Genomic DNA, 27833 nt, shown 5'->3' with positions numbered 1-27833 from the left:
GCCATTTCAGAGCCGTGACCCAGCGGTCCCCTGTGGCCCTCTGAGTGCAGGTGTGTGTATTTTAAAGATATGTAGCAATTACACACTTGTGTTTAACTGACACAATGAACACAGTGGAGGAGTGGGAGCCAGGAGCAGTCCGATGCCTTCATGTCTGCTGCTACAACTAAACAAACATATACATCCTGAGCTTTAAGCATCATAACATCCAAGTCTGAAAAATTTGAGTCCATGTAAAAATGTCTCTCACTGCATTATTTTTAACTACCAGCAGGGGGCAACTCCACGAGTAGAAAGAGGTCTTATTGCAGGTTGATGAGGACGTATTACTCACTTACTACCTCATTAAACATTTTACTAATGAATTAGAGTCACAATTTATCATTTCAAGGATCTCATTAATTATAAAACAGATTATTGCCTTGGATTTATTTTTTTGGGGGGGTGGGGCTACCTTTTGATTGACAGCTGCCTGACGAATGCCAGTTGTAACAGAAGTAATTAGAGTCATTTGCTGTTCATTTTGTTCATTAGCAGTGATTTTTGTTCCCCAAAATAATGGCTGCACCTTTCCAACTAAGCTAGCACTAGCTTTAGCTGGTACTGGTTAGAACTCTTAACACCAGGCATCAAAAGTTACTTTCACAGACCAATTTGTGACATCCCTTGCCTGTCTCCGGATCCATCTCTCATGAAAAGATGGCACCATCTAGTTCCATAGTAAGATGGCTAAGGCAAAAATGCGAAACACAAGGCTTTGAAAGTGCACTTCAAAAACTAATAGGTGGCATCAGGGGGGCTAAATCCACTTCACGTCCGTATCAGCTGGAGTCTGGAACGTCCTACTGTGGACGTTCCAGACTCCAGCTGATAAGGACGTGCTGGACTCCAGCTGCAACAGCTACTACTACTACTAGTATTCGTCTCACCACTATCATCGCTCTCTCTCTCTTATTCTCCTCTATCCCTCTTTCCAACCCCAACTCAGTCGAGGCAGATGTCTGTCTAACATGAGTCTGGTCCTGCTGGAGGTTTCTGCCTGTTAAAGGAAGTTTGTCCTCGCCGTTGTAACTTGCTAAATTCTGCGAGGTGCAATGCTCATGGTGGATTAAGATGAGATCAGACTGAGTCTTATCCTGTCTTGATGTTGGGTCTCTGTTAATAATAGAACATAGAGTACAGTCTAGACCTGCTATGTTTGTAAAAGCATCGTGAAACCAAACACACCTAGAGTCAAAAGAGATGTCAGTTTGTCTGAAAGTAACAGTGCACCAGTTCTTAGAAGTACAATTATTCTTCTAGACATCAAGCTAATGTAGGAAAAGCAGAATCTCGGCTTAATCACTCACACTGTCTTCTGCTTTCCGCCTCACCTGTTTGCTCTACTTGAGCTCCAGCTCACTCTGTACCCCTCTCTTAAACCTCCCCTTAAAAGAAAACACAGAGTACAAAAAGGTGGGGTCATAAATCACGGCCGCTTTTAATCTCGGCACGGCCCAGAATAGAACTCAGGTTCAATTCCACGAAATGATCCAGGTAGCAATTTCTCACCAGGTACAACTCCACGCTACATTTAGACAACTTTTTGAGTTGCATTACTTCTGTTTGTGTTATTTCATTTCATTCTCTGCAAGAGGCACATACACCCCAACTCATTTTAGACCTGTGACCCCAAAGGGTTCCCCTGAGACCCTTTTGAGTGCAGGTGTGCGTATTCAAAGTTATTTAGCAATTACACACATTCTTGTTCAGCAGACCGAGAGAACATAATAAGGGGGACGGGAGCAGTCTGGGTCCTGCATAGTGTCTGCTACACACACACACACACACACACTTCTGTCAGCACACAGTGAGTTATTAGGAAATTATGCAAACAAATCTCACTGCAGGAACTTTTTGACAACATAAAGCATTGCTGTGACAATTCGACTTCATTATTGAGTCTATCAGCGCCGACGAAGACGACATCAGAACACTTGGACTTATTGTTACAGCGTGCCACTGGCTACATTTAAATCAACTTTTGCAATTAAAATTGCATTAATACTGTTTATCTGTGGGACTGGGTGCTGGCTTTGGGGAATTAATAGACATCAACTACAAATTAGCATTTTCATTAAGCGTGCACGCTTGGCAGGATTACTTGATATGCAGGAGCTTCGACAAACAGCCTCAGTGCAGACGCTTGTGTACATTTGTTTTCTAATGCAATTGTGTCTGTTTTCTTTCTTTCATTGGACTCTGCTACACTTATTAAAAAAGCAGACATGTCTCCACCTGTGAATTCAACAGAAAAAGAGCTAATGGCAGCATTTTGCTCTCCACCTGCACCCTGCTGGCAGCGCTCGGCGGGGTATCATTGGATCTCGCTGCCTGATGATGATCAGAACAGCATGGTGCAGCATTATGCTGGCATTTGCAGATGACAAAAAAATATAAAATAATAAAAATGATTTCCCGCATGACCAGTTTTCCTCTGCAGCCTGCTGACTCCAGCGGATGCTTAAAAAGCTTTCCATGTGGAGTGGAACCACCGGGCTGTCGGATCCGCTCGGCTGGGGACGCCCAGTCACCTTGACGAGGTGAGGAGAGAAAAGTTTTGGAAGCGTCTCTTGATATGCGTGTTGAAGAAAGTGAGGCAACAAAAAATTTATAATGAGAAGAAGAAGTTTAGGTGAATCACGTTCTCTCATTTCTTTCTCTTAAGTAATGAGGGTCTACTTTTTCCAGACGCCTCAGTGTGATGATTATAAGAGCTCATCTCCTCTCTGCTTGTTCTCCATCCGGCTCTGCAGACTACATTATTCACTTAGTAAAGGTCATTATTAATGCATGAGATGCTAAAAGTCAAAGGGCCAATGTGAATTAATGAGTGCAGGGCGGACTGAACGGAGGAGAAAAAGAGAACAAAATGCTGCAGGATGCATTTAGCTCATCATGTCTTTAGTTGGATGACTGAATGTAGTCAAGTTTGTGTTGACAAGTTCAATTTACTTGGATAAAAACTGAGCAAATGTTTCCAACAGGGGGCAGCAGTGTCACATGTAAAACATGTAAAGTAGAGGAGAAGACAGAAAGATGCTGATTTTAAAGCCACTTTTTGTCCTGTGTGTCTTGCACCCTAACAACTTTTTATGTTGTCTGATTCCACACCTCAATTCACAGGTAACTCTTGCATCATTCTCCCAAACAAAAAGAAACCTTACTTCTAAAAGCTGACTTTTTAATTGTCAGACTAACTAGCACAAAATCTTCACAGCATGGCAAATTGTCACCTCTTTCCTGAAGCTAAAAATATCTAAAAGCAGAGACACAACCTTTCAGGATGGTGAGATCATGTAACATTTAAGTTTTGCAGCCGACATGCGAGACAAAAAAGCAAGATGTGCAGCAGCTGCTACTATAAATACTGTTCAGTTACCACAGTGCTGACAGAGGTGACAGTGTAAGTGATAATTAAACAAGAATAGAAGAGCAAATGACAGTGAGGTGAGATGTCACTGTCTAGTGTCTGAGGCTACTGTGACACTGCAACATCAGAGGAGAGAAGACAGGGGGAATATGATGATGTGTATTTGACTCTCCTGGTGTGTTTTGATCGTTATTTAACAAAAAATGTGATTCAAAATCAAAGAGCTTCAGTAAGGCAGGGGAAAGTGACTTGAATTATGTGAAATGTATGATTCCAACTTAAGAACTTGACAGATCAGTGACTGACTGTGTTTAAAAATAAAGAAGTGTGGGGTGCTGGTGGCCTAGCGGTCCAAGCGCCCCACATATTGACGCTATGGTCCTCGTTGCAGAGGTCGCCGGTTTGACTCCCGGGCTGTTCGACCATTTGCTGCATGTCTTCTCCCACTCTCTACTCCCCATGTTTTCTGTCTCTCTTCAGCTGTCCTGTCAATAAAGATAACTTAAAAAGAGAAAAAGAAATGTCTGAAAACTGCAGTTCCTCAAGTGTCCACCTGAGGCATGTTTCAAAAGCTGAGGGATCCCCATTAGAGACCATATTAAAAGGTGCAAGGGACACAATGACCATGGTCTCTATGGCTCATTTCTTAAATTGTAAGGAGATCAAAAGGAGGGTTAAAAAAATATATGTATTATTGCAGACTGGTCTTATATTGTGTCTTGGCTGTTGTGCATCCATTTGCCACTGGTAGGCGCTGTAGTTCCAGTTAATGGCTCCTGTTTTAATGCTACAATGCTTTGTCTGTTTTGGTGGTATTTGAGATAATCAATAGTAAACATTGTGTGTATGGTGTGTGTGGTTAAACTAGCTCATAAACTAGCATATATTCACATGATTGGATCAAATCTCAACCAACACAGGCATGTGGACATTAAACTCCAAGGATGACTGAAAGCTGGAGGTACTAGCCTGCTAGCATTAGCCACACTCTGTACACCAATTTGACATTATTGCCTTCAGACTCTGATCCCATAGTTAGCCATGTTGGAGACCTGAGCTCAACTTTGACTGCTTTCAGACTATTTTCTTAACTCTAGTCTAGCTGGTTGTTCGGAATTTAAATTCCAGATTAAAAGACTTGGAAATTAGTCGCTTTAGAACAACACTGATAATGACCAACATCGTCTGGCTTCATAACACCTCACGTCACTGAAACTACGTCCATGTTTTGAACAGTCTGTTAACTTGAGCATACAGGAAGCTATGAGCAAGGATGTCTTCATACTTTTTCAAATCTGTCCCATGTGACTTCCCCAGACTAAATGGGAATGCAATATTAAATCTCAGGAGTACCTTTTAAACCACCGTCTTCTCACCTTTTTGTTTTTTGTCCCCAATTTAATTTCCTTGCCATCACAAGAAAGGATTGACATCATTTCACTTCCCTTCATCTAGCTTCAGTCACTCTTTGTAAACGGCGCACCAATGGGCGTTATATAAAAAGTGAAAAATAGTAATAATCATAAAAAATAATCATGCAAGGCTTTGGCTCCGAGGGTTTCTGCAGACACTAAAATAACCATGCCCCATTGATGTTATTTATAACGTTAATTAAACTGTCTGAAATGAAAAGTTTGTTTACCAGCGTCTTCAATTTAGTTTCCCACAAAGACAGAATCAAGTAAATAGATACCAAGTCTGCGAAAACAACCTTTTAACTTTCCTACCAAGCTGATACAGACTTCCAAAAACCTGACTCACATGTGAAAACCAGCCAGCCAAGCAGCTCTGAAGCACTGAAAAGTTCTGTCCTATTTTTAACCGTGAGCCTCATATCAGTCTCAGTTGCACTCACACCAAACTCAAACCAGCATTTTGATTCCTTTTTATTAATCTTCTCTTTTCCAGCACACGAGTTGTTGATTATTTGGTTACTCTGCGTCCCTCAGGCTGAGCCACAAACAGGCCGATAAACAGACACAACTCTATGAGCAAACCTCTCGATGCAAACAGTCATCTAACCAAACATCTACAGGGCAAACATGACTGAAATCAAAGCAATGCCGGGTTTTTATCTCAGCGCACCAGAGCCCCCAATAAACAGTTGTTTCTTCAGGCTGCGTCACACTGCAGAATGTGTCACTATCAGTGCAGTCTCCATAATCAGGCAGCCGGCAGATGACAGAGCACTCCAGACTCTCTTGAGGCAGTTTGGACTATTACGCAGAGCCTGCAGGGTCTCTTTAATTGTTTTTTTTTTTCCTCCTACTGTCCCTTTTTTCCCTTCACACACACACATATATGGATTAAAACAGCCGATCAAGCCAGAGGGTATTCAAGCCCTGGAGATTATACGGCAACCTTTCACCCCTCGGCATCAAATCTGCCACGCCAGTGACTGGCACAGCTTAAGACCTCATTTCTCCTCCTCTGGCGGCAGTCTGAGCCTCAGCCTGACCTTGGCCAAAGCGCAGTCTGAGTCATTAGTATGAAAATCTTCCGCCCTGCAGTCTCACTGATGAATGTAAACATTACACAACCTGGCACGGCTGCTAAGCTCCCCTGCAGATGCCGGCATCGACACTGGGTCGACGCCAAATCTATTTACAGGCTTAGAGAGGTTTTTTTCCAAAAGGATTTATTATTAATGGGAAGGAAAAGGACTTTAAAAAAACTGCCAAAAACAGAAAAAGCTTGGACATCACTAACAACACATATCAGATTCTTGTCATTGTTGCATATTTCATTCCAAAAATATTTACAGCCTCCACTCGTTGGGAAAACTCTCCAAGAGATTTAGGAGCAGGGATTTATTCCCATTCAGAAACACGAGCATCACTGACATTGGCCGCTGATGACGTCTGGCTCACAGTCTGAACTCTGATCCATCCTTTAAGTAGTGGGGGAGGTTAAAGTTGAGGCTTTATGCTTGCCAAAAAGGCACTTCTTAAAAATCTGTCATTATATGGGGGGCTTAGACAAGCTGAAACAGGAAATGCCATAAATGGTAAATGGACTCATAATTGCACTTTTTTACACTCCTCACCCATTCACACCAAATTCACTCACTGATGGTAGAGGCTGCTGTAGTAAGGGACCATCAGTATTAGCTGATCTCATTCATACACACTGCTTAACAACAGCAGGAGCACTTTGGGGTTAAGATTCTTGCCCAAGAACACTTAGGCATGTGACTGCCGGAGCTGGGATCGAACCACCAACCTTCCGATTGATAGACGACCAACTCTGGAGCCACCCATAAAAACATAGGACAGGAAAGCACAAATCAGTGATGTTCCATTTAGAGATATTCTATTGAACTAAGGGGCTCAGTCATAGTTAAAGCTCCTGTGAGGATTTTTTTTTCTTGTTATGAAAAATACAACTTTAACGAATACTAATACCTGTATATGACCTGCAAAAGTAAGTTATACTAAATTTGACAAGACTTATCAATTGTATTTTTATTTGTTAATGCCATACACAGCTGCCTGGGGGTTGGGGTCAGATGAGGTAATCACCAGCAAGACGCTAAAAAATATTTTTCACTACATTTTCCATGGCAGGGGTGGAAAGTAACTTATCACATTTGCTCATGTTTCTGTATTTCAGTAGTTTCTGTACTTTTTAAGTCGTTTTTAGAATGAGCACTTTTACTTTGACCTGAGTATACTTTTTTTTAAGATATATTTTTGGGGCATTTTTGCCTTGAATGGACAGGACAGTTTGAGAGAGACAGGAAATGTAGGGAGTAGAGAGTTAGGGAAGACATGCAGCAAATGGTCGAGGCTGGAATCGAACCTGCGATCTCTGCGACGAAGGCTATAGCCTCAGTATGTGGGGCGCGCTTAGACCGCTAGGACAACAACACCCCTTGACCTGAGTATTTAATCAAAGTTTTGAAGTTATATTTTGGGGAATTTTTGACTTTTTTGATAGGACAGCTGAAGAGAGACAGGAAATGTGGGGAGTAGAGAGAGGGGGAAGACATGCAGGAAATGGTCGAGGCTGGAATCGAACCTACAACCTCTGCGACGAGGGCTATAGCCTCAGTATGTGGGGTGCTTAGACCGCTAGGCCACCAGCGCCCCCTTAACTTTTTTTTAAGTTACATATTTGGGCGATTTTTTTCTTTATTTGACATGACAGCTGAAGAGAGACAGGAAATGTGGGGAGTAGAGAGAGGGGGAAGACATGCAGAAAATAGCCAAGGCCAGAACTTGAACCCACGACTACTGCTACGAGGACTATAGCCTCTGTATATGCAGTGCACGCTTAAACCATTAGGATAACGGCGCCCCTCACCAGCAAGACGCTAAAAAATATTTTTCATTACATTTTCCATGGCAGGGGTGGAAAGTAACTTATCACATTTGCTCATGTTTCTGTATTTCAGTAGTTTCTGTACTTTTTAAGTCGTTTTTAGAATGAGCACTTTTACTTTGACCTGAGTGTTATTTTTTTTTAAGATACATTTTTGGGGAATTTTTGACTTTTTTGATAGGACAGCTGAAGAGAGACAGGAAACGTGGGGAGTAGAGAGTGGGGGAAGACATGCAGGAAATGGTCGAGGCTGGAATCGAACCTACAACCTCTGCAACGAGGACTATAGCCTCAGTATATGCAGTGCACGCTTAAACCATTAGGATTACGGCGCCCCTGACCAGAGTATTATTTGTGGGAAGTGTTGTACTTCACCACATTTTACAAAGCATCCATTACCAAATACAAAATATAAGACATTAAAAAAAAAAACCTGTGATGAAAGATTTATCTCTTCATTGATGGATATGTGTAAATTACCTTCAGCAGATCATAAATACGAGTCAGGGTTCAGACATTGTAATAACGCTCTGATTAATGTTTCAGCGGCTGAAAATGAATATTGCTTTTGAAGAATGACCGAGGTCTCCAACGTGGGCCAGGCTAATGCAGAGATAAGAGGAGCTGTGGGCTGATAATATTGAATAAAAACAGAGCAGATCTGAAGAGGAAACAGCCTCACAGCTCTCATCCTGGTGCGCTGATGACCTCAGATAACCTTTGTGTCAGTGTATAAATCCTCAGAGACCTCCTAGGTAGCAGCCATTTATATTACCCAACACAAATGTGTTGTTTTATAGCGTTTTAGAAGGATTAGCAGCTTGTAGAGGATCAAAAGCTGTCTCTATTTCTGCTGTCTCTATATCTACGTGCTTCCTGTCTCCCTCCCGCTCTGTTATTAAAACTCTGTTCCACTGGAGCAGAGAGTTCACCCAGCGCAGCAGATAGAAATTCATTAGCTGAATGCTAACACACCACCAGTCCTCGTTTTTCAACTGCGAGGCACACAGGTGAGCTTTGATCGTCAGCGTCGACGCCTGGAGAGCACCCTGACATCTGTATCAGAGTGTGTACAACACACACCACTGCTGAATTAATGCAAATCAACCCATGTAGAACATTTATTCATTTACAGGGCCGTGTAAAGCAGAGGCAAATTGACAGAGTTTCCATTCTTAATTTACCTGAAGGAAATCAAGAGCGTACACGCCAAAAATACTGATGTGGCTGCGAACGCTGGGGAGGCAGACTGTCTCATGTCATTACTCCTTATACATGTAGCTGCTGAGTGCTCGAATTAGAGTACTGGGACAGAGAGGGAGGGAAAAGGTTCATTTTTCATACTTCTCATGTGGATCATCGAGGCTTAAGTCAATGGGTTTCAACCTTTTTAACTAACCGCCCATAAAAATGAAGTATTCTTCAATTTCAAGCCTTCATAACATCGAGCTTAAACCTTTGGTGTTTAATCAGAGAGTTGTTTCACCCTCTCAAAATTATCCCTTAGGCGAGAACAAGTCTAAAAGTACAAAATGTTTCATGCAGAAGAGGTAAAAAGTGTTTGTTCATGAACACTTTGGTAAACTTTCCAATTTGCTGAGAGTTGGATTAATCTAAGCAGATTCCTAATACTCTCATGTCTATGGCCTGCAGCGATTAGCTTAGCTTCCAATAAAGACTGGAAATAATAGAAAGCAGCAGAGGCTTGATTAAAATTGCGAGTGATTATATTAATTTTAAGTTTTAAAGCTTAAGTTTGGAATTTTACTTTGTGATATTCCAAATCTTGTGGTTAAATTCAAAGAAAGACAATTTTAGGATTATTTTAGATTAAGTGGAAAAGACTAAGTTCTTCTTCGTCGGTTGAAATGGATATCCTAGGTACAAATGTTGTGATTTTTAAACTGGAGGCTGATTGATCACAAAGCAAACTGGTTCCTTACTTCCAGTCACTAGACTTATTTTATTTATTAATTTATTTCTAACCTTTATTTAATCAGGAAATGCTCATTGAGGTTAAAAATCTCTTCCAAGAGAGTCCTGGCCAAGATAGGCAGCAGCACAGTCACAAAGTTACAATAGACATAAATACAAATAGGAGACACACATACAGTACAACAGCTACACAACAAATACCTCCAGAAAAACAGCACAAGTTCAATTTAAACAAAACATCTGCAGACAGATGCATCAGCCTCCAAGTCATTTAAGGACTGCTTAAAAGCAATCAAAGTTATCAGACCACAAAGTTTCAGATCCTTTTGTAAGGCGTTCCAGGTCAAGGGGGCAGCAAACCTGAAGACCTTTTTTCCAAGTTCAGTCCTGACCCTCAGAACAGATGGTAATAAAAGACCCTGAGGTTGAAGATTATGAGTTCCTGACTTCCTTTGTGCAATGAAGGTGAGGAGGTAAGAGGGAAGTAGACCTAAGATGCAATTATAGATTAAAAGATGCCAATGTTTTTGCCTGCGTGACGACAGGGAAGACCACTCTACTCTCAAGTACAGCCCGCAGTGATGAGTCATAGTTTTAAAATTGGTGATAAACCTCAAAGCTAAGGTGGATTCCCAGTGCTAAGCTGTAACTTTAAAGCAACAGTTCAACATTTTGGGGAATACAGTGCATGGCTCACTTTGTTTAAAGCTCCTGTAATGAACTTCTGTTTCTGTCGATTATGGCGCCTCCTGTGGACAAACTGATTCCTCTTTCTTCTTTCCTGATCTTGTCCTGTACTTAGTCGTGTTTTTGACCCAAACATCTCATCCTGCAGGCTTTAACAGTCAAATGTTACTCGCTGTGAATATTTGCAGAGGAAAAAGTAACACAAGGCTGTTTCTTCAGGACTGTGGGGGTCGATGAGGGGTGGCTGACTGTTTGATCTGACATCTACACCCTCGCAGTGGCATTAAAAAATGCAATATAGAAATTGCCAATCTTGTTGCTGATGGTCATGCTTTTGTAGCTCATAATTGTTCATTTCGGTCTGTTTTATAACAACATAGAAGCTCCTCACAGGAGCATTAACTCAGCTTAAAAGTTGGACTCTTACCTGGGTCTAGCTTCTTTTTAAATAGACAGATAGAGCGTTGTATCAATCCTTTCTTAGATCCCAAACAAAGCACATGTGGATTCCCCAAAAGTCAAATTTTCTTGGTGTGAACTTGCGTTCAGCCTTACCTTCATACAGCCAATCACTGAGCCCATTGAAGATGACACCCTCCTTGCCTGTAGACACCAGACGAATGGAGCGGCTCTCCACAGTAGAGCGATAGTAGATGTTGTTCTCGAAAATGAAGATCTGTGAAAGCAAGAAAGAAAGAGGACATATTGGAAAAAAAACATCTTAAGATTAGAAACCACCTGATCAGAGTTTGTTACTGAGCAGCTCTTTGTTTTTTGTCCTGCAGAAATGACCTTTGGAGTTGTGGAGCCAAAGATCTGTATCTAACTTTGACTGACAGCCTTTCTGTGAGGTTTCTCCTTAAAGGGAATAACTTGTAACTTTATCATTATTATCAACACAGGCTGGAGGACACCTGGGGTAAGAGTGGTATTTAAACAAAAGGTATAACCACAAGTGGGAGACCTGGGTGAGGTAGGAGTCATGCTATCGCTGCTGAGATCAACCCAAGGGTCAAAACACATTTAAGAGATCGTTACACACATCAACAACAGCATCTTCTGCCTCAGGGGGAACAAAGATTTGAAAAAAAATCCTATAAAGTAGAGAGAATTCTCCCGTTTCTGATAAGAAGGCAAAACCTTGGGACCAAATTTCAACTTTGCAACCTCCTCCACAGGCCTGCAGGGCCTCCAAGATAACTGAAGGTCAAGTGTTTCATTACAGAGAATAATAGATCATCAGCACCCAGGGAGAGTGTGGTAGGGCGGGTCTCTTCTCAGGGCTGGAATTTTAAAATGTTACAGCCTTAATGCCATACTGAAATCAATCCCAGGCTATTACAGAAAAGGGTCTGCTCAGTATCTCAAGGATTATGGAATATCTTGGCCTCGAGCTTGTATCGTGGTATCAGTTTCTGAATGATTCACTGAAAAATATTCACTCTGAGAAGGCTAAATGAAGGGCAGGAAATCCAATACTGGAACCACGCTTCTTACTGTGGAGTAAAAAAGGTCAACACTACAAAGAACACACTGGAAACTTAATGACATTCAGCATTTTGCAATCTTTTACTTCCATTTTCGATGTGGCTTTAAGTAGAGGCTGTAAAACTAAGTAGCTGGCAAAAAGGTTTCTCCAGCTAACTCTGCATGTCTTTAAAGCTAACACAAATCTGTCACATAGCCTTTCTCTTGAGGAAACGCAAGCTGGGGGCCCAGGTGGTTTGGTGTCACTTTGGAGCAGAGTCCCTGTATAGAAGCTAATCTAGGCCACAGCACAGAGAGAGGACCTGGCCCCGTTCTCTGAAGGAAGGTACCACTCTGCCAGGGATGGCTGGCATCCACATTTATCCTCAGTGAGAGTTTTAGGAGGCTGTAAAAACTTTGCTGCTATATAATTGTTTGTTTGGGTAAGTAAGAACAAGGCCATGCCACTTAAACTGCACCAGCACATTTAACTACTCTTTACTTCATATGCTTACCTTGAAAACGGTGGTGCTGTTTGGGTGTTATCATTTAGAATTAAAAACAACAAAAAGGACCCTGAACAAAACATGTATGTGCTTTTATGTAGTATTAAAAGGGTAGCCACCAAAATGACTTATTTTTTCACCACATATTCTGAGGAAGACTGAGTGAAAATAGCTTGAAGTCCCTGACTCTGGAGGGAAACTTGGTTAAGTCGATTACATTTAAAAAAAAAAAAAGCTACTTTATCACCTATTTCTTTTTTATTGTTTTGAATAAGAGATGTTTGTAGCAAGCTAGCTAGTTTGTCTAAAGCTTAAGGTAGCTTAGCAGTGCTTTGTATTTAATGTTATGCTAATGTTTACTTTGAATGTAAGTCATACACACAGGGTAAAAATACTGCAATGTGTTTTGTGTTTTTTACTTTTGGAGACTGCATTTTAGCGATTTGTTGGCTTTAATTGGTATGCAATCTGCTGTAGCTTGTGTCAAATGCTACTTAGCAAACATTTTTCACATTTTCTCACAATTTATCTCTTTTGTACTTTTCATTTTTACATTGATGAGCATTTAAGCTAGCTAACTAATTTGTCTTCAGTTTTGTTTTTGACTTATGAGCTCCACTGAAGTTCATGTTTGGTGCTATGTCGCTAAAATTATCCATGCCAAAACACTAAGCTATAACAAGTTAGCAGGCTAAGCTCTTTGTATTTTCAGCTTTGGGTTGTTGACAATTTTAGCTAGCTAGCTAATGAGCTAATTTGTCTAAACTTGTTTTTGAGGTTTTATGAGATTAAGCTGTAGTTTGCATTTAGTGTTATGTTTAAGCAACAGTTTTCATGCTTACACACAATTTCTAGGTAACCTTATCTCTTTTGTATTTTCCTTTTTGGGTTCATGACCATTTTAGCTAGCTAGCTAATTTGTCTTTGGCTCTACTATAGTTCGCTTTTTGTACCATGTAGCTAAAACAGTTCATGCCAAAATTCAAAGCTACAGCAGGTTAACAGGCTAAACTGCATTTTAAGCTAGGGGTTGGTAACAATTTTAGCTAGCAAGCTAAATATAACATATTTGTCTCAACTTGTTTTTGAGTTTTATATGAGATTAAGCTGTCATTTGAATTTTGTAGTATGTTTAAGCAAACATTTTTCATGCAACACACAATTTCCAGGTATCCTTATCTTATCTAGTTTGCATTTTGTGCTAGTCTACCAAAACTGTTCATGCTAACACACACAGCTAGAAGTAAAAAGGTTAAAGTAATCTCTTTTGATTTGGAGTTTTGGATTGTTGACAACTTGTAGCTAGCATTCTAATTTGACCTTTTTAAGATTTAAGAGATGAGCTGTTATATGTTAAGTGTTATTTGGCTAATGTTTGCATTCCAAATTCACTCAATCTAAGCATGTTAAAATAATCATTATCATACAGCAGATTTAAAGAATGGTCATTGTGAGCTTAAAAGTCTGCAGTACCAGCATCACAAAGCCACTATCATTGCTGTACACTCGTGTTGTCTGTCTTGGCGGGAAGCCTCTGTCACAAAATCTGGTGTTTAACAGATGTGAGCAGAAGTCTGACAGGGGATGAAAAAGTAAAATGTTATTGCTGTGTATTTTTTATTGTTTTGGGATTTGGAATAAAATGCCTTCTCTTTAAATCTTGTGCAATACTTCAGGAGTACTTCATCACTCTCTCACCAATATGAGGCTAAAATGACAGATTGTCTCTCTTTCCCCTGGTCTCTTTCACACACATGCATAAACTATCTCTCTCTATGTTGTAATAAAACACAAATGGCAGGCTCTTGGGGCTAAAATACCAAACTTTGGTTTTGAATGTTTCGACAGCCACATGTTGAGGATTGGCTGCCCACTGGGAGTGCAGAAAAGAAACTCTTCCTTCCACTTGGGGATTTACTTTCTATGCAAAAACATATTGAGAAAACATTTAACACAGACACATTGAAGTAAGCTGCCACTTTTTATCAGCCATCGACACTGACTTGTTTGCCTAACAGCTAGCTCAACATGTGGCTGGACAGCTGTGTTTGCGGGTGTACATATGGGCATGTATGTCCTGATTCTCCATGGAAAAATAAAGCAGGTTTAATTAAGTGCACAAGGGACTTGGCGACATACAAACAGGTGGGCTGATTCATGTTTATTAGATGTCTAAATGATGATGCATGTGTTGGCTAGCTTGTTTTAGCTGATAGACGTCGCCCAACTTTAACCTCCACCTCTTCAACAGAGGACATCTGAACCTTCAGGGAAACCAGCTGCTCAGTTTCACACTAACGTAATTTGCTTGATGGAAGTAAAAGCACTTCATGACTAATGGTGGGAAACTTGAGGCTATATCACTCTAGCAACAGTGTTAATTAATCCACCGACGAGATAGCAGGTAATTAATAGCATTGTGCTGCTGGATGTTATCGCTTACAGTGTGTCTGCCCTGCAAACCAACCAACCAACCAACTGAGGCTCATTAATGTTATTACAAGTTTGACTGTGCAATGATGGAGGTGGAAAATGACTCATCTTGGAAGACTTGGGCCATTGCTTCTTGTGATTCAAACAACAGCGTTTAATTTGAGATTTGTTTCCTGGGAAGTCTCAATTAATCATTGGAATCATTTGTTTCCTGGGAAAGAAGTTTGGGGTTGTGTTTTCAAGGACTCAAACTTACAGCAAAAGGTTGTTTCGAAGGATAGTTTTTTTCTTTAAATCCACACTAAATTTGTCTTGACAGGTAAACAGGGCCTGTTTGAAATCATATGTACTTATACATTTTTCTTTAGGTGTCATGTCTTTCATTTGAGTTATTGTAAGCTGTTTACTGGTCAATTAGTCAATGTAATGGGGTGTTCAAGTGATCAAAGTCTGAAAAATGTCTTTAAAATGCATGTAATATGGGTTTTGGGGCTCATTAATCAATGGTAAATCTATTATGTTAAGCCAGGCATAACATTTTACTTCTTACTGCATTCTGGATATGTCCTGGTTTCAGGTAATTAGAGGTATATGAATACATCAACCACTCCCCTGTTGGCCCGTTGTCAGATACGTCTTTGAATGAAAATGTCACCACCCTGACTTCTACCTCAGGTATGACAAAACGCATCTATTTTAAAACTGATATTCACTGAGCTGTTTCAGGTTAATTTCCTGAAATATATGACTTTGTAATTGGGCAAGGAGCACTTGAATGCATCGTTAGTTTTGTTCTATCTGAGGATCTACCCACCCTTCACGGGCTGCAACCTTCAGAGGATTTGACATCTGCATACAGTCTGACATCTGCATCTGCATATGAATATGAATAAATGGAGTAACCTTGAAGCTGCTCTCATGTGACCTTGTTTTTATGTTTACAACAAATCAAATGATTGAATGTCATTTAAGTGACACTGCTTGTACTGAGGAACCCACAGAGTGTGATCAACGCATCCTGCAGTTTCTCTCAGTTCAAACAAATGTTTTGGTGTCTTTCAGCTCAGTGTTTTCATTTTCAACCCACGACTTTTTAGAGTGTCAAAGTCATCTGGGATGTGGTGGCCTAGCGGACTAAGAGCCCCACATACAGAGGTTATAGTCCTTGTCGCAGAGGTCTCTGGCTTGACTCCCAGCCTAGCGACCATGTCCTGCATGTCTTCCCCCACTGTCCTATCATAAAGGCACAAAGGCCCAAAATTATAACTTTAAAGTGTCAAAGTCCAACAACTAGACTTTGTAATAAAACAAGGAAGAGAGAGAGAGAGGTGACGTAACAAACATTTACACAAGATAACTATCCATGACTGAGTTTCCACTTCAAAGCGACATGCTGTGGTCTGTACCAATCTAAGGGATCTTTGCTGTTTTATCTGGAAGTTAAATTTAAGTTATGGCTAGCAGAAGAGGCAGGAAGTCAATACTGCAACCCCACAAGTCGATCCCTCCTGCACAGACTCTGTTAAGAATGACACCACCTTTGATCTACTTTCCAAAACTACAGGTAGAGTTTTAGAACTGTCTGCTTTCTAAGCACTATTTGGTGTGGCAACACAACACCTAATTTTGAACAAAGACACACAGAGTTTTCTTTCTTTTGCAACACTTGTAGCAAAAAGACAAATTTTGATTAGATGGAAAGACTGTAACCCTTCAACATTTAAACAGTGGATTAGAGACATGTTACATTTTGTAAAGCTGGAGAAGATAAGGTATACTGTCAGGGGATCAGCTAACAAGTTTTTACTGATATGGCAGCCCTTTCTGAGTCGTGTTGATGTTTTAAGCTCTGATAATTTTGTGGATGAGTAACCTTTCATGTCAATGTAAGCAATAAGAGGCATATGAAAATGGAAGGACCCTTGAGATGCCCCTTTGGCTCATGCGGCTTCTCCCCTCTTTTGTGTGTTTCAGTGCTTGTGTATGCCCTAGATAATAGTGTACTGTTTTAACCCATAACATTTCACTTTCTTAACTTTGGTATTTATTTCAATTTATGTATTGTATTTCATATTATTTATTTTATTATTATTATTTATTCATTTGTTTTTATTTCATTCCATTGTAATGTTTTGATATTAAGTTGTATTCCCTCTTAATGTTACCATGGGTGGGGGTGGTGGGGGATTCTATTAATCAGTATATGTCATCACTGTACATTATTATTATTGTATTGAAAAATTCATAAATAAACTTTGTTTCAAAAAAAAGAATGACACCACCAGTGAAAAGCGTCAGAACGCATCACAGGGAGCATTTTGGCTTCACTTAGGGGGAGGTGGAGGCATGTTGTCCATTTTTTCACACAGTTCCAACAGCTCGGTTCAGTGTGGTTGAGCTGATAAGCTTTTTAAATAACATATTTGACTCAGACAGTTAGTGACAGGCTGGTGATCATAAATAGCAGAAGCACAAATCTCATAAATAGAAAGATTCTTGCCTCAGGAGTCGATGTTGATCAAACCACAGCTGATAGAGTTTGAGTATGAATACTAATGTGTTTTCTGTTCTCTTGATTTCAAGATTAGAAAAGAAGTTTTCTGTATTAACTGCACCAAATAGCATCCAAAACATCCTCAAACAGTACAGACAATTACCTTTCACAATTAATCCAGCTCCATCGTCTGGCCAGTATAATTTCCCCTCAATTATTTATTCTTTCTTTCACTAGCTTTGTAAAACTGGCAGTAAAAGAAGCTGCATTAAAGCACTTTGCACATAGTTTTCACCAGGCTACCTTTTCATAGCCACATTAAGTCTATTTTTAGAAATCAGTATGATTGTCTGTTTGTGCTTTGAGTGTTGTTTACTAATGCTGGCCATTAAACACACTTCTGAATGTTAATTTGAAGCATCTAAGGTCAGCAGCCAGCAGGCAGAGATGAGAACAGGGACTTTATGGAAACTGTAGTTCTTACCAGTTGCTGTCCCTGCGGTCCCCAGCCAGCGTACTGCAGCTGAGCATTTCGCACCTCTGGAGGGTTCAAGTTCCACGTCTCCCTGAGGTGCACACACAGGAGGAAACAATGCAATCAGATAAAAAGTGCAGACACATTACACACGGTGACTGTCTGCCTCCGGCGAGGCTTCAGAGGGGAATGTAGCGTATAAAATCTGGGAACAAAAGGGTTTAAGTGTGTCCATAAATACCAGCTCTCCATAACAGTGTCACCTCTCCTTATTGGGGAAAGTGCTGCTCAGTGCAGGCTGCAGAATTAGAGGTGCCACTGCCTGTATGTCTTTGTCTGGGGCGGAGGATGAATGAGGTCATCAGCTGAGAGGGGTTTATCTGGCTTAGTACCACTGGGTGGCAGCACACATATAGATTTAAGAAAAAGAGTTGCTCACCAGTACTTTAATACTGTGACCTGGTGAGGAGGGGATTCTCAGGGGAAATAAGTGAGATGTCTACTTCCTGGTTAAATGTCCATAATATGTCCTTCTGCTGATCTATAGGATTTAATCAAAGGCTAAAAGTTCTGTCTCTTTGAACTTCCTGTTTTTGAAAATGTACACTACCAGTCAAAAGTTTGGAAACACATTCTGATTCAAGGATTTGTATTTATTTTAATTATTTGAAACACTGTAGATGATGAAAAAAAATTATTTCAAGGTACTTTTATCATGAAATAAGCAAAAAAATCTGCCAAAAGAACAAGTGAAAAATTGCTTGTTAAGATTTCTTAAAATAAGACGTAATATTTAAAAAGCTGTTATCTTAAAATTAACAGGGAAAACTTATTATAAGCAATATTTTACCAGTATTTTAAAGCTAAGTGTCTCAGAATAAGACAGGAATGATACAAATTAGTATTTTTTCACTCAAAAAAAGATTTTTGCACTAATAAATGTCATGTCAACTTCTCCATTTGAGATATATTCACCTTAATTTGAGTTTTATTATAGCGGCACTTCTCTAGGTTTAAGACCATCTTGTACTTGAAATAAGATTACAAAGTTTAATTTGAGCATTTTGAGATATAATGTCTTCTCATAGTGAGCTGGATATACTAATATTCAGTCATGTTGTTCTATAGGATAAGCCAGCTGTGCTATAAAGGAGGTATTTCATTGTGTGCATGTGGTTTGAGGATGGATATTTTAATCTGAATTAGAAGAAACAGTGTCTGAAAACTGTAACCCACCCTTAAAAACAACAACTTTTCTTTCTTTCTTTCTTTCTTTTATCAATGGAGCTGTTTCCTGATAGATTCTCCAATAAAATGCATTGACTTAAATCAAGTAAAGTGTTTGTGTTAAATCAAGATTATCCGTCTTCTACAAATAAGATCTCATCTTGAAAAATGTATGAAATGTAAAATAAACCTTGTTTCTTCTAAATTACAACTCAAAACAAGATCATTTCAAGATTGTTTGACTTAACAAGATATTTAAGATTTCTTAAAACAAGTCCCTCTATCTCGCTCAAATGTTACTTGTTAAGTTAATTTATCTTAAATCAAGTGGGAGAAGACATTTTGACTAAAAACTGGTAAGATTTTGAGTTTTTGCAGTTAAGTGGTCTCCTGGAATGGTTTCTAATTAACATGAGCCTTGTCAAGAGTACATTTGTAGAATGACTTGCCTTCTTAAAGTGTTTGAGACCATCAGTTGTGTTGTTCAGAGGTAGGCTTAGCACACAATGGAAAGCCCTATATGACTACTGTTGTAATCCAGATTATGGCAAAAACAGATTATTTCATAGTTTTGAAGTCTTCAGTATTAATCTACAATGTTGAAATAATTAAAATGAATAAAAACCATTGAATGAGAAGGTGTGTCCAAACTTTTGACTGGTAGTGTATGTTATATCTTAACATCATTTAAAGGACAATTCATAATGTTCTACATTTTCATGTTGAATTGAAGCAACTGAAACAAACCAGGAGGATAAATTGGAGCTAAATGCGCACATTTAAAAGATATAACCTTCAATAATCAACATCGAAGGACATTTAAAATTCAAAAGACAGATTATTGTTGCGCTAAACTTCCTTCTTAACATTAACAACACATAATCAAAATGATGTACCAGCTCTCCATCAGTCTGTGTTTGACCTTGTTGACAAGAGAGCACTGAACCACATTCTAAAAATTAATTGCTGTGAAAGCTCATTGTTAGTGCACAATAATGTAAGAACCTGCAGATTCTAATAACCTCTGTGATTTGACGTCAGGCATTACCAAACTACCCTTTTCATTTCACAGAGAGCGTACGTGGAGGATTGAGAGTTAACAAAGGAGCTGATGTCAGAGGTGCTCTGTAGGAGGTGCGGGGAGAACAGATGGGATTGAGTCGTTTTCAGTGTCGGAGGCAGAAGGACAGGTGAGATATTACGGGATAATGAAATACAGAATAAATGGAACAATGCAGCCCTGTCGCCTACTTACGGAGTCTCCAGGCTGCAGATGATGTAGAAAGCCGTGTATGAATACTGGTACACCTGCAAGCAGAGGCAGATGGAGAGGAGTCACATCAGGTTCACCTTGACATCTTAATTGACTACGAGTCACTTTTTTTTTTGTTCCATTGTAAAATCATTGAATGTCGAAGTGAAGCAAAACTTACTAAACTTCACTTTTAAAACTAAGGGAAGCAATAAAAAATGTAAGAAAGGAACAGTTTGACTTTGACAGGATGTTCAATTTAACAATGAGCTGTGGAGCCGTGGAGCTCACTGCTTTAAAACTCGATGAGCTTTAGGAGCATGACACAGAAGTGAAGTCACAGTGACATTGACCTTTGACCCCTAAACCTTATTACCTTTTCCCAATAAACTAAAAAGATGGATGACACAACAGCTTCCCAAAGTGAGGCCAACACATTTATAACTCCCCCCACAGACTGGCTGCATTATAGGTCATATAGCCTGCTGCCTCCATGTTGGCAGATGGGACATGGGTCAAACTTTTAAATTATAATGCACATCAAATACTTTTTACTCTAACATAGTTTCTGCTGTTAAAGCTAACTCTCAACATGCTAATTGATGCCCAAGTGTTAATTTTTCTTGAAATATTTGACTTCAATCAGTTATTAGATGCAAAAAATTTGGGTACAAAGCCAGGACTGACAGCTGCAAAGCGTGGTGCTGGATTAGCAGAGAAGAGGAGGAACAGGGAGGTAACATAGCTAAAGTGAACACACAACTCTCTATTACCATGTTAGCAATAAAATGATGCACTAATCTGTTGCACAGAAGACTTTGCTGACCTCAGCATGTTTTGGTTTGTGGAAGGGGCAGAATTTTAGTACTTTAGCCCGGAGCAAACATGTTTGCCTGATGAAGGTCTAGGTCTAGCACCACACCGTTGCTATTCAACTATTTTATATGCAAGCCTGACAGTGTGCAGGGTTCTTGTGACTCGAATTTTGTAAGCTTTTCTCACTTCTCTCCTATGCACCTGTCTTTTGAAGTTGATGTGCAAAGCCTTCTTTTTTTTTTTAGTACTTTAGCTCCACAAGCAAACCCAGACTCTGCATCCAAAAGACAACATTAGTGCATCAAGTCAGCGCCCTTCAAGGAGTTTTTTTGGCTTCACTTTTGTTTATCGAGTTTGTGGCATGTGGTCCAAAGCTTTATTCTTAAGCCAAGTGAAATGTTACAATGTTACAATGTTATTTAGCAGACGCTTTTATCCAAAGCAACGTACATACGAATAAGAACAACACAAGTAAAGATCTAGACAAGAGGAAACAAGATCAGTAAGAGTGCTTCAAGTCCATTTGGGTGCAGGTACTGCCAAGCAGTGTAAAGGCAATGCACAAAAGTAAATAAGGAATTTTTTTTTTTTTTTGTAAAATAAGGAACATCTACGATGAAGCAAGCAAACCATTTAAGACCTTCCATTATCATCATCAACAATTAACATCACCACAATAATGACCAAAGTACCAAGTGCTGGGTCCCCCCAGAGCTGAACACAGATTCCCAGAGTAGAGCAGGACAGTGTGAGTCAACTGTAGCTGGACGACATGATCTGCCACCGGGGACAACAGTGGAGAACAGTCTAGCTAAGTGCATAGTGCTTCCTAAAGAGCTGGGTCTTTAGCTGTCTTTTGAAAGTAGAGAGGGACTCTGCAGATCGAATGGAGTTGACCAATTCATTCCACCATTTAGGGGCAACAGAAGAGAAGAATTGAGCTAATGATTTTGAGGCCTTGTGTGCTGGAAGCACTAGGCGCTTTTCAGAGGCTGAGTGTAGCGGGCGAGAAGGGCAGTAGACCTGGATGAGGGGTTCCAGGTAAACTGGAGCGGTTTTGGTTACTGCTTTGTAAGTCATGATTAGAGTTTTGTATCTGATGTGAGCTGCAACTGGAAGCCAGTGTAGCGAAATGAGCAGGGTGAGTGACATGAGCTGTCGTGAGTCCATGTGCATGATCATGCCACATTTGAAACTATTACCTGCAGGTGTTATTAAGATACTACCCTTCCGGGGCGCTTGTGGCCTAGTGGTCTAAGCGGCCCACATACAGAGGCTACAGTCCTCGTCGCAGGGTCCTGGCTGTGACCATTTCTTGCATGTTTTCCCCCGCTCTCTACTGCCCTGATTTCCTGTCTGTCTTCAGCTGTCCTATCGAATGAAGGCGACCCCCCCCCCCCCCCCCACACACACACACACACACACACACACACACACACACACACACACACACACACAAAAAAAAGATACTATCTCTCCAAAATTGTGATGGGAGCATTGGACAGAAAAAGTGTTCCCAGAGGAAAGTGTGTTGATATAGTGGAGTTAACCTTTGACCACTTGGGTCAAAAATGTCTTTGTGTCTTAATGAGAAATCTGAGTAATCCTGTTGAAGATACAGAAAAATTGCTGGCCTCAGAATATAAGGTCACCTAAGGCTTTTTTCAGCCCCTGTGACTTACTTTTACTGACCTCTGTTGGTTTAATGTTTCACTCTGCTTCAGTGATGTACACGTGTACTGCAGGATGTCTAAGTACACTGAGACATCACGGTGAAAATACCCTTGAGACTCGGCTAGAAAGTACAGAAAACAGTGCTCTTACTTTCAGATCACGGTGTTGGTTGTCATCTATCTAACTAGAAGCTTCTTTAAATTCTTTTGACACTTAAAGCAGGATGCAATTTTGTGATGTAGTCAAGAAATCTCACAAGTGGATATTATAAACCTGAACGTATCACCCTTGAAACCATTTATGAGATAACTGTTCTTTTCCTCAGTGTTTTGAGTGCATTTCCTCATAGCTTCATCTTTTCTATGCTCTAATTTCAACATCTCTGAACATTGCAGGGATGTATGGAGCTACTGTCAAATAGAGCCATTCGCATTCAGAACCAGAGAATGGTTTGTGTATGTGTTATTATGCAAACACTGTTTATGATGAGCATCCGTGAACCATATAACCGTGTTACGCAGATGAGGAGTGTGAATGCATTTGCCTGTGTGTTCTGCTACAGTGAGCGTATGGCTGAAATGAGTGTCATCTATCAAGGTAATGGAGGTTTGGATGGAATAACAAATGCAAACACATGAACTACCACCCACTAGACCATCTCTAGTGTGTTGTTATGGTTTATATTCATCTCAGGCAATAACACAAGGTTATATCTCTGCCAGCAGCCTTTACATATGAACAACAAGTGCAAGCTCTCCACCATGAGAATTCATTTGCAAATTGATGCCCATGCATTTGATCTACCTATATTGAAAGTGAAATGCTTTGAGGTGCTGGGTCACTCGGTTGTTCAGAAATGATGAAAGGGAGTCAATCATATTCACTAAGCAGCTGTTTTTGCTCTGACAGACGTCTCACTAACAGTGGGAGGATAACATGTTTATTGTTTTATTACTGTGTTTCCTGTTAAATGTGGGGAGTCTGACATGGTAGCCTCACATCGTGGTCTTGCTCACCCTGTCAGGATTCTAAATCGCATAACGTCCTGCTCACTAAAAGCTACATTATCCCACGTATCTTAAAGCTACCAATTAAAGCTTTAATTAGTTGACACAAGACATAGATTTAAGGATGATTTTTAATAATAATAATAATCAAACATCAAGAGTATTCAAGGAGAATGGGACTTCTGCAGGAATACTGATATCAACTTTTGTCCTCATTTAGCCCTCCTTCTTCTTGGAGCTTTGCAGTTAACACACCTTTAAGAATACATTGTTGGTATAATCTTCACCCCTCCTGGTTTAAGCTACTTTGAAGAAAATTAGCAACTTAGAGATGTACTCACCAGCTCTACTGCCTTTGCCTGGACTGATTGATATTATATTCATGTCATGTATCTTCTACATAGCTTATTTTGTCTTCTGTAAATACGTGTATCATTATTTTCATTGTATTTGTATTTATATCTTATTAATTACTTCTTCTATTAATATTATTTGATGTTCTTAATTATTGTGTATAGGAGCGACTTTAATGACTGAATTTCCCCCCGGGATAAATAAAGTATTTCTGATTTCTGATTCTGATTTAGCCTATGGATTTAGAATATCAATTAAATGAATGTTTCTGCCACAATGTTAACCTATTTGGTGCTAGCAGAAAGTATTGTTTTAACCAAAATGTTCTTCAGAGATAACAACCTTTGTCAACTGGTTTAGACCAATCAGAATCAAGTACTTAACACAGCTGGTTAATGGTTTTTAATTGATCAGCAACCAAAAAAGAGAGAAAGGACAGTGACAATTAGGAGAGGCATAAGATAAGCTAGCTAGCTACATTTTATTGAACAATAGCTTCCAGACACTTTTAAGCTAACTTCAACATTAGCTTGATTTTCGATCATCTTCTAATGCATTGTTTAACCCTATCAAACAGCACTATTAGCATTTTACACTCCCAAACACATTAAAAAGATTTTTAATAGTTTCTAATGTTTTGTGAAACACCATAAACCAACTTGTTTCACTGTTAGCTTCACGCTTTTCAAATCATCAACACTCACACAGTTAGCATTCAACTATATCCTTACGAACATTACAGTTAGCTTAACTTTTTTGCTTTTCTATCTTTTTTTTTTTTTTTTGGATAGACAATTATAGACCAGTCATTCAACCCCTTCCTAGCCAACAGTACAGCTAGCTCTGTTTAGTCGTCTCTTAGTGTATTTTAACACACTATCAAACTGCACTGTTAGCCTTTTATCAGCTCCAGCTAACATCCGAAAGACTTCTAATTTATTCCTAATGTTTTCTATAATCCAACATTAGAATAGTTGTGTAAACTTTTAACCACTGCCAAGCTTATTTTACCAAAAGCTTGATAAACATGCCTTTCAAACCATCAACACTCGGTTAGTATTCACCCACTTCCTAGCTAACAAAAATGTTAGCTAAAAATGTTTTCACTTTTTCTGTCATTTGGATGATACTCTTATACAGTTAGCTAGCATTCGACCACTTTTAGTTTACGATACTGATTTTTACAGTGTTCCTGTTATAAAATGGAGCTATCAAACGTTAATGTTAGCTTTTAGCCGTTTCTTTGCTAATAGTAAATTAGCTACATGGCTGAATGCAAACATCAGGATTAGCAAAACAACATGTATGTTTATGGACTAATGCCCCTTCGATTTCAACCTATCCCATAGTCTTTCATTTGCTGATCAATCTACAGCGGTTGAAATGAATGTTTTGTCTGATTTCAACCTCAAACACGAAGCAGTACACATGAAACAATATTTGAGCTTTCCAGCCCTAAGGTGCATATCAGCGGAAAATAGCCACCACATGAATATGGTCAACACTTTCTGTTCCTCCTGTGAATCTCATCTTCCTCCCTACAAGCTGGTGCATCGCTGAGGGGTTTGTTTGTGTTCCTGCTTCCCTCCCTACAGTTCCACTCGGCTGCGTTGGCCCCCGCCGCCATAGCTGACAGGCAGCGGTGTGCGACAGGCTTGCACACCCTGCGGTGATTATTTCCCTTCCTTTCTCTCCCCTGCCTTGGCTGTACTATGAGCTTTCACCACACCACACCAAACCACAACACCCCCCCCTCAAGCGGAGGCGTCTGACATATTTAGCTGTCAGTTTGCTAATTCAAAAAACAAGCAAACAAATGAGAAGCTCACCGGTGCAACGTTGTAGGCCAGCAGCACATGCTTCATGTCAGGAGACACCTCATACTTGCTGGCTTTGTACATTTCCTGCAAAGAAAAAATCAGATGTTAGAGGGAAAAAAAAGACAAAAAGATGAGACCTTAAACCATGCATGGTATTTTTTCATTAAACCAGTCCTTAAATGACTGCATTTGACAGATTGCTCGGCTCCTGAAGCAAATGGGAGTTGCATTAATCTTTGCACCAGGGCTTGGCGATTTGATAGCAGACATAATGTTGTGTGTCGTCACCCAAGCTGCTGCAGAGCTGATGCTACATCTTCTTCTTCTCTACATAGAAGCAAGCCCACAGTTTTTTACTATGCAGCTCACATTTCAAAGTAAGAATGGATCATTTGATTCTGCTCTGTAAAAAAAGCTTAGGGTGCTCTGATTTACTGACACAAAAGGAAAAGTTCTAATTTATTTCTTGGGCAGTCATGGTCAGTTCTTCAAGTTTCTGATCGTTAGAAAGTCAGAGAGAAGACAAAGACTTACAAACTTCTTGTTATGCACCAGGATGGTGTTTTCATGCGTTTCCACGTTAAACTTGACGACATCGCCTTCATGATTGCGGTACAGCAGCTCATTACCTGCAAGAAGAAGGAAAGAGAAACAGACTTTTAGTTCAGATCATAGGCGTTTCTAGCCCATTTTGGGGGTTGCTGCAGCACCTCTTAATTGAATCCCAGCACTCCTAAAATTTGAGAGATTTAAAAATGTTTTTTTACTGTAGGCTATGTCCTTTTTAACAAGCTAGAAAGTTTCAAAACCATACAGTACTTGGTTGAAACGTAATATTTTAACAACAAAAATACAGCAGCTCCACTGCGTTTTACATGTTTTGCATTGCATTTCAAATGGAAGTAAAAAAAGACTCCCATGTCAATTTTTGGGTATTTTTGGTACTCACTATAGGGGGCTGGTTTACTCCAGAAACATACATACTGTTTATGTATATGTTGAGGAGCTGCTGTATCAAAATAAGTTGTCTTTATCCAGAAATTAGGGTTACCATATGTTTCTTTTATCATTCCAATCCATTTCTCTGTGCCTCAGCAATTAAATAACTTTTGGTTTAGTCACAGACTTTCCCAAAAAGTGTTATTCTTTTCTTTCACAAATGTGGGAATGAAATTGCATTAAAATCTACAAAACAGTGAAGTTTATCTTGCCCAGCTCAAAACACCCAATCCTAGAATCACCCCTGGTTCAGGTACTCCCAAAAGAATCATGTCAAATCAACGTTAAAAGTCATTCCTGAAAATAAAAGAAAATCCTTCCTAGGGAAAAAAAAAAAAAGCCAGAAATTTCTTTACGACCCAATATACTCAAATTCCTCCTGTGGGTCAGACAAATGGGAAGACAAACTCACTACCCTTTTACAGCCAGAACACAAGAGAGCAATAATTAAGCTTTAACATAAAAATCCTGCACACTCTCTGCATGCAGGAAACAAATGTTACTCAGTAAAAATGAGACAGGAAGAGTGAAAGATCATCTAATACAAGCAAGATAGTCATGAATCCGGCCTTTCATTGAAGTTGATGTCTAATAAAGCAGTCGTAAAACAAGGTTGGGTTGGTTTGCTGCATATTTACCCGGAACCAGAAGATGCAATCTTTTAATAAATAGTCTGGTGTCAAAAGAAGAAAAATGCTCTGAAAAATGGAACACAGCAGAGGCTTGACGGATAAAAAGGGCGAATATTCAGAGTTTATGAGGTTATTAGTTTTCTTGAGCACTGACAACATAATTACATTTCCAGGGATGCCTCACTTTATTACCTTTTATTATCAAAGGCGTATTAATTAAGATTCTCGGAGAGTTTTAATTATCTATCAGTCACTTTAAAAGCGCAACTTTTGTCAACACGTCTAGCATTGATCAATCGGTGTCTCACAGCTCAAAGGTG

At 39.7% G+C, this 27833-nt stretch overlaps 1 protein-coding gene across 1 annotated transcript in view; it reads right to left on the bottom strand.

Annotated features, from left to right (window-relative positions):
• LOC117828931 (dipeptidyl aminopeptidase-like protein 6) overlaps positions 1 to 27833 on the bottom strand; it is a 248575-nt gene that overhangs the window by 22126 nt on the left and 198616 nt on the right. Inside the window, exons 4-8 of the mRNA XM_034706344.1 lie at positions 26417 to 26511; positions 25892 to 25966; positions 20215 to 20267; positions 17742 to 17823; positions 10913 to 11033 (exon numbers count right to left, since the gene is read on the bottom strand). Coding sequence (XP_034562235.1) covers positions 10913 to 11033; positions 17742 to 17823; positions 20215 to 20267; positions 25892 to 25966; positions 26417 to 26511 — 426 coding nt within the window. The remainder of the gene's footprint in view (positions 1 to 10912; positions 11034 to 17741; positions 17824 to 20214; positions 20268 to 25891; positions 25967 to 26416; positions 26512 to 27833) is intronic.

This window comes from Notolabrus celidotus, chromosome 17 (assembly GCF_009762535.1).
Source record: "Notolabrus celidotus isolate fNotCel1 chromosome 17, fNotCel1.pri, whole genome shotgun sequence".
Classification (NCBI taxonomy): domain Eukaryota; kingdom Metazoa; phylum Chordata; class Actinopteri; order Labriformes; family Labridae; genus Notolabrus; species Notolabrus celidotus.
This window is presented reverse-complemented; position numbering and strand designations above follow the sequence as displayed.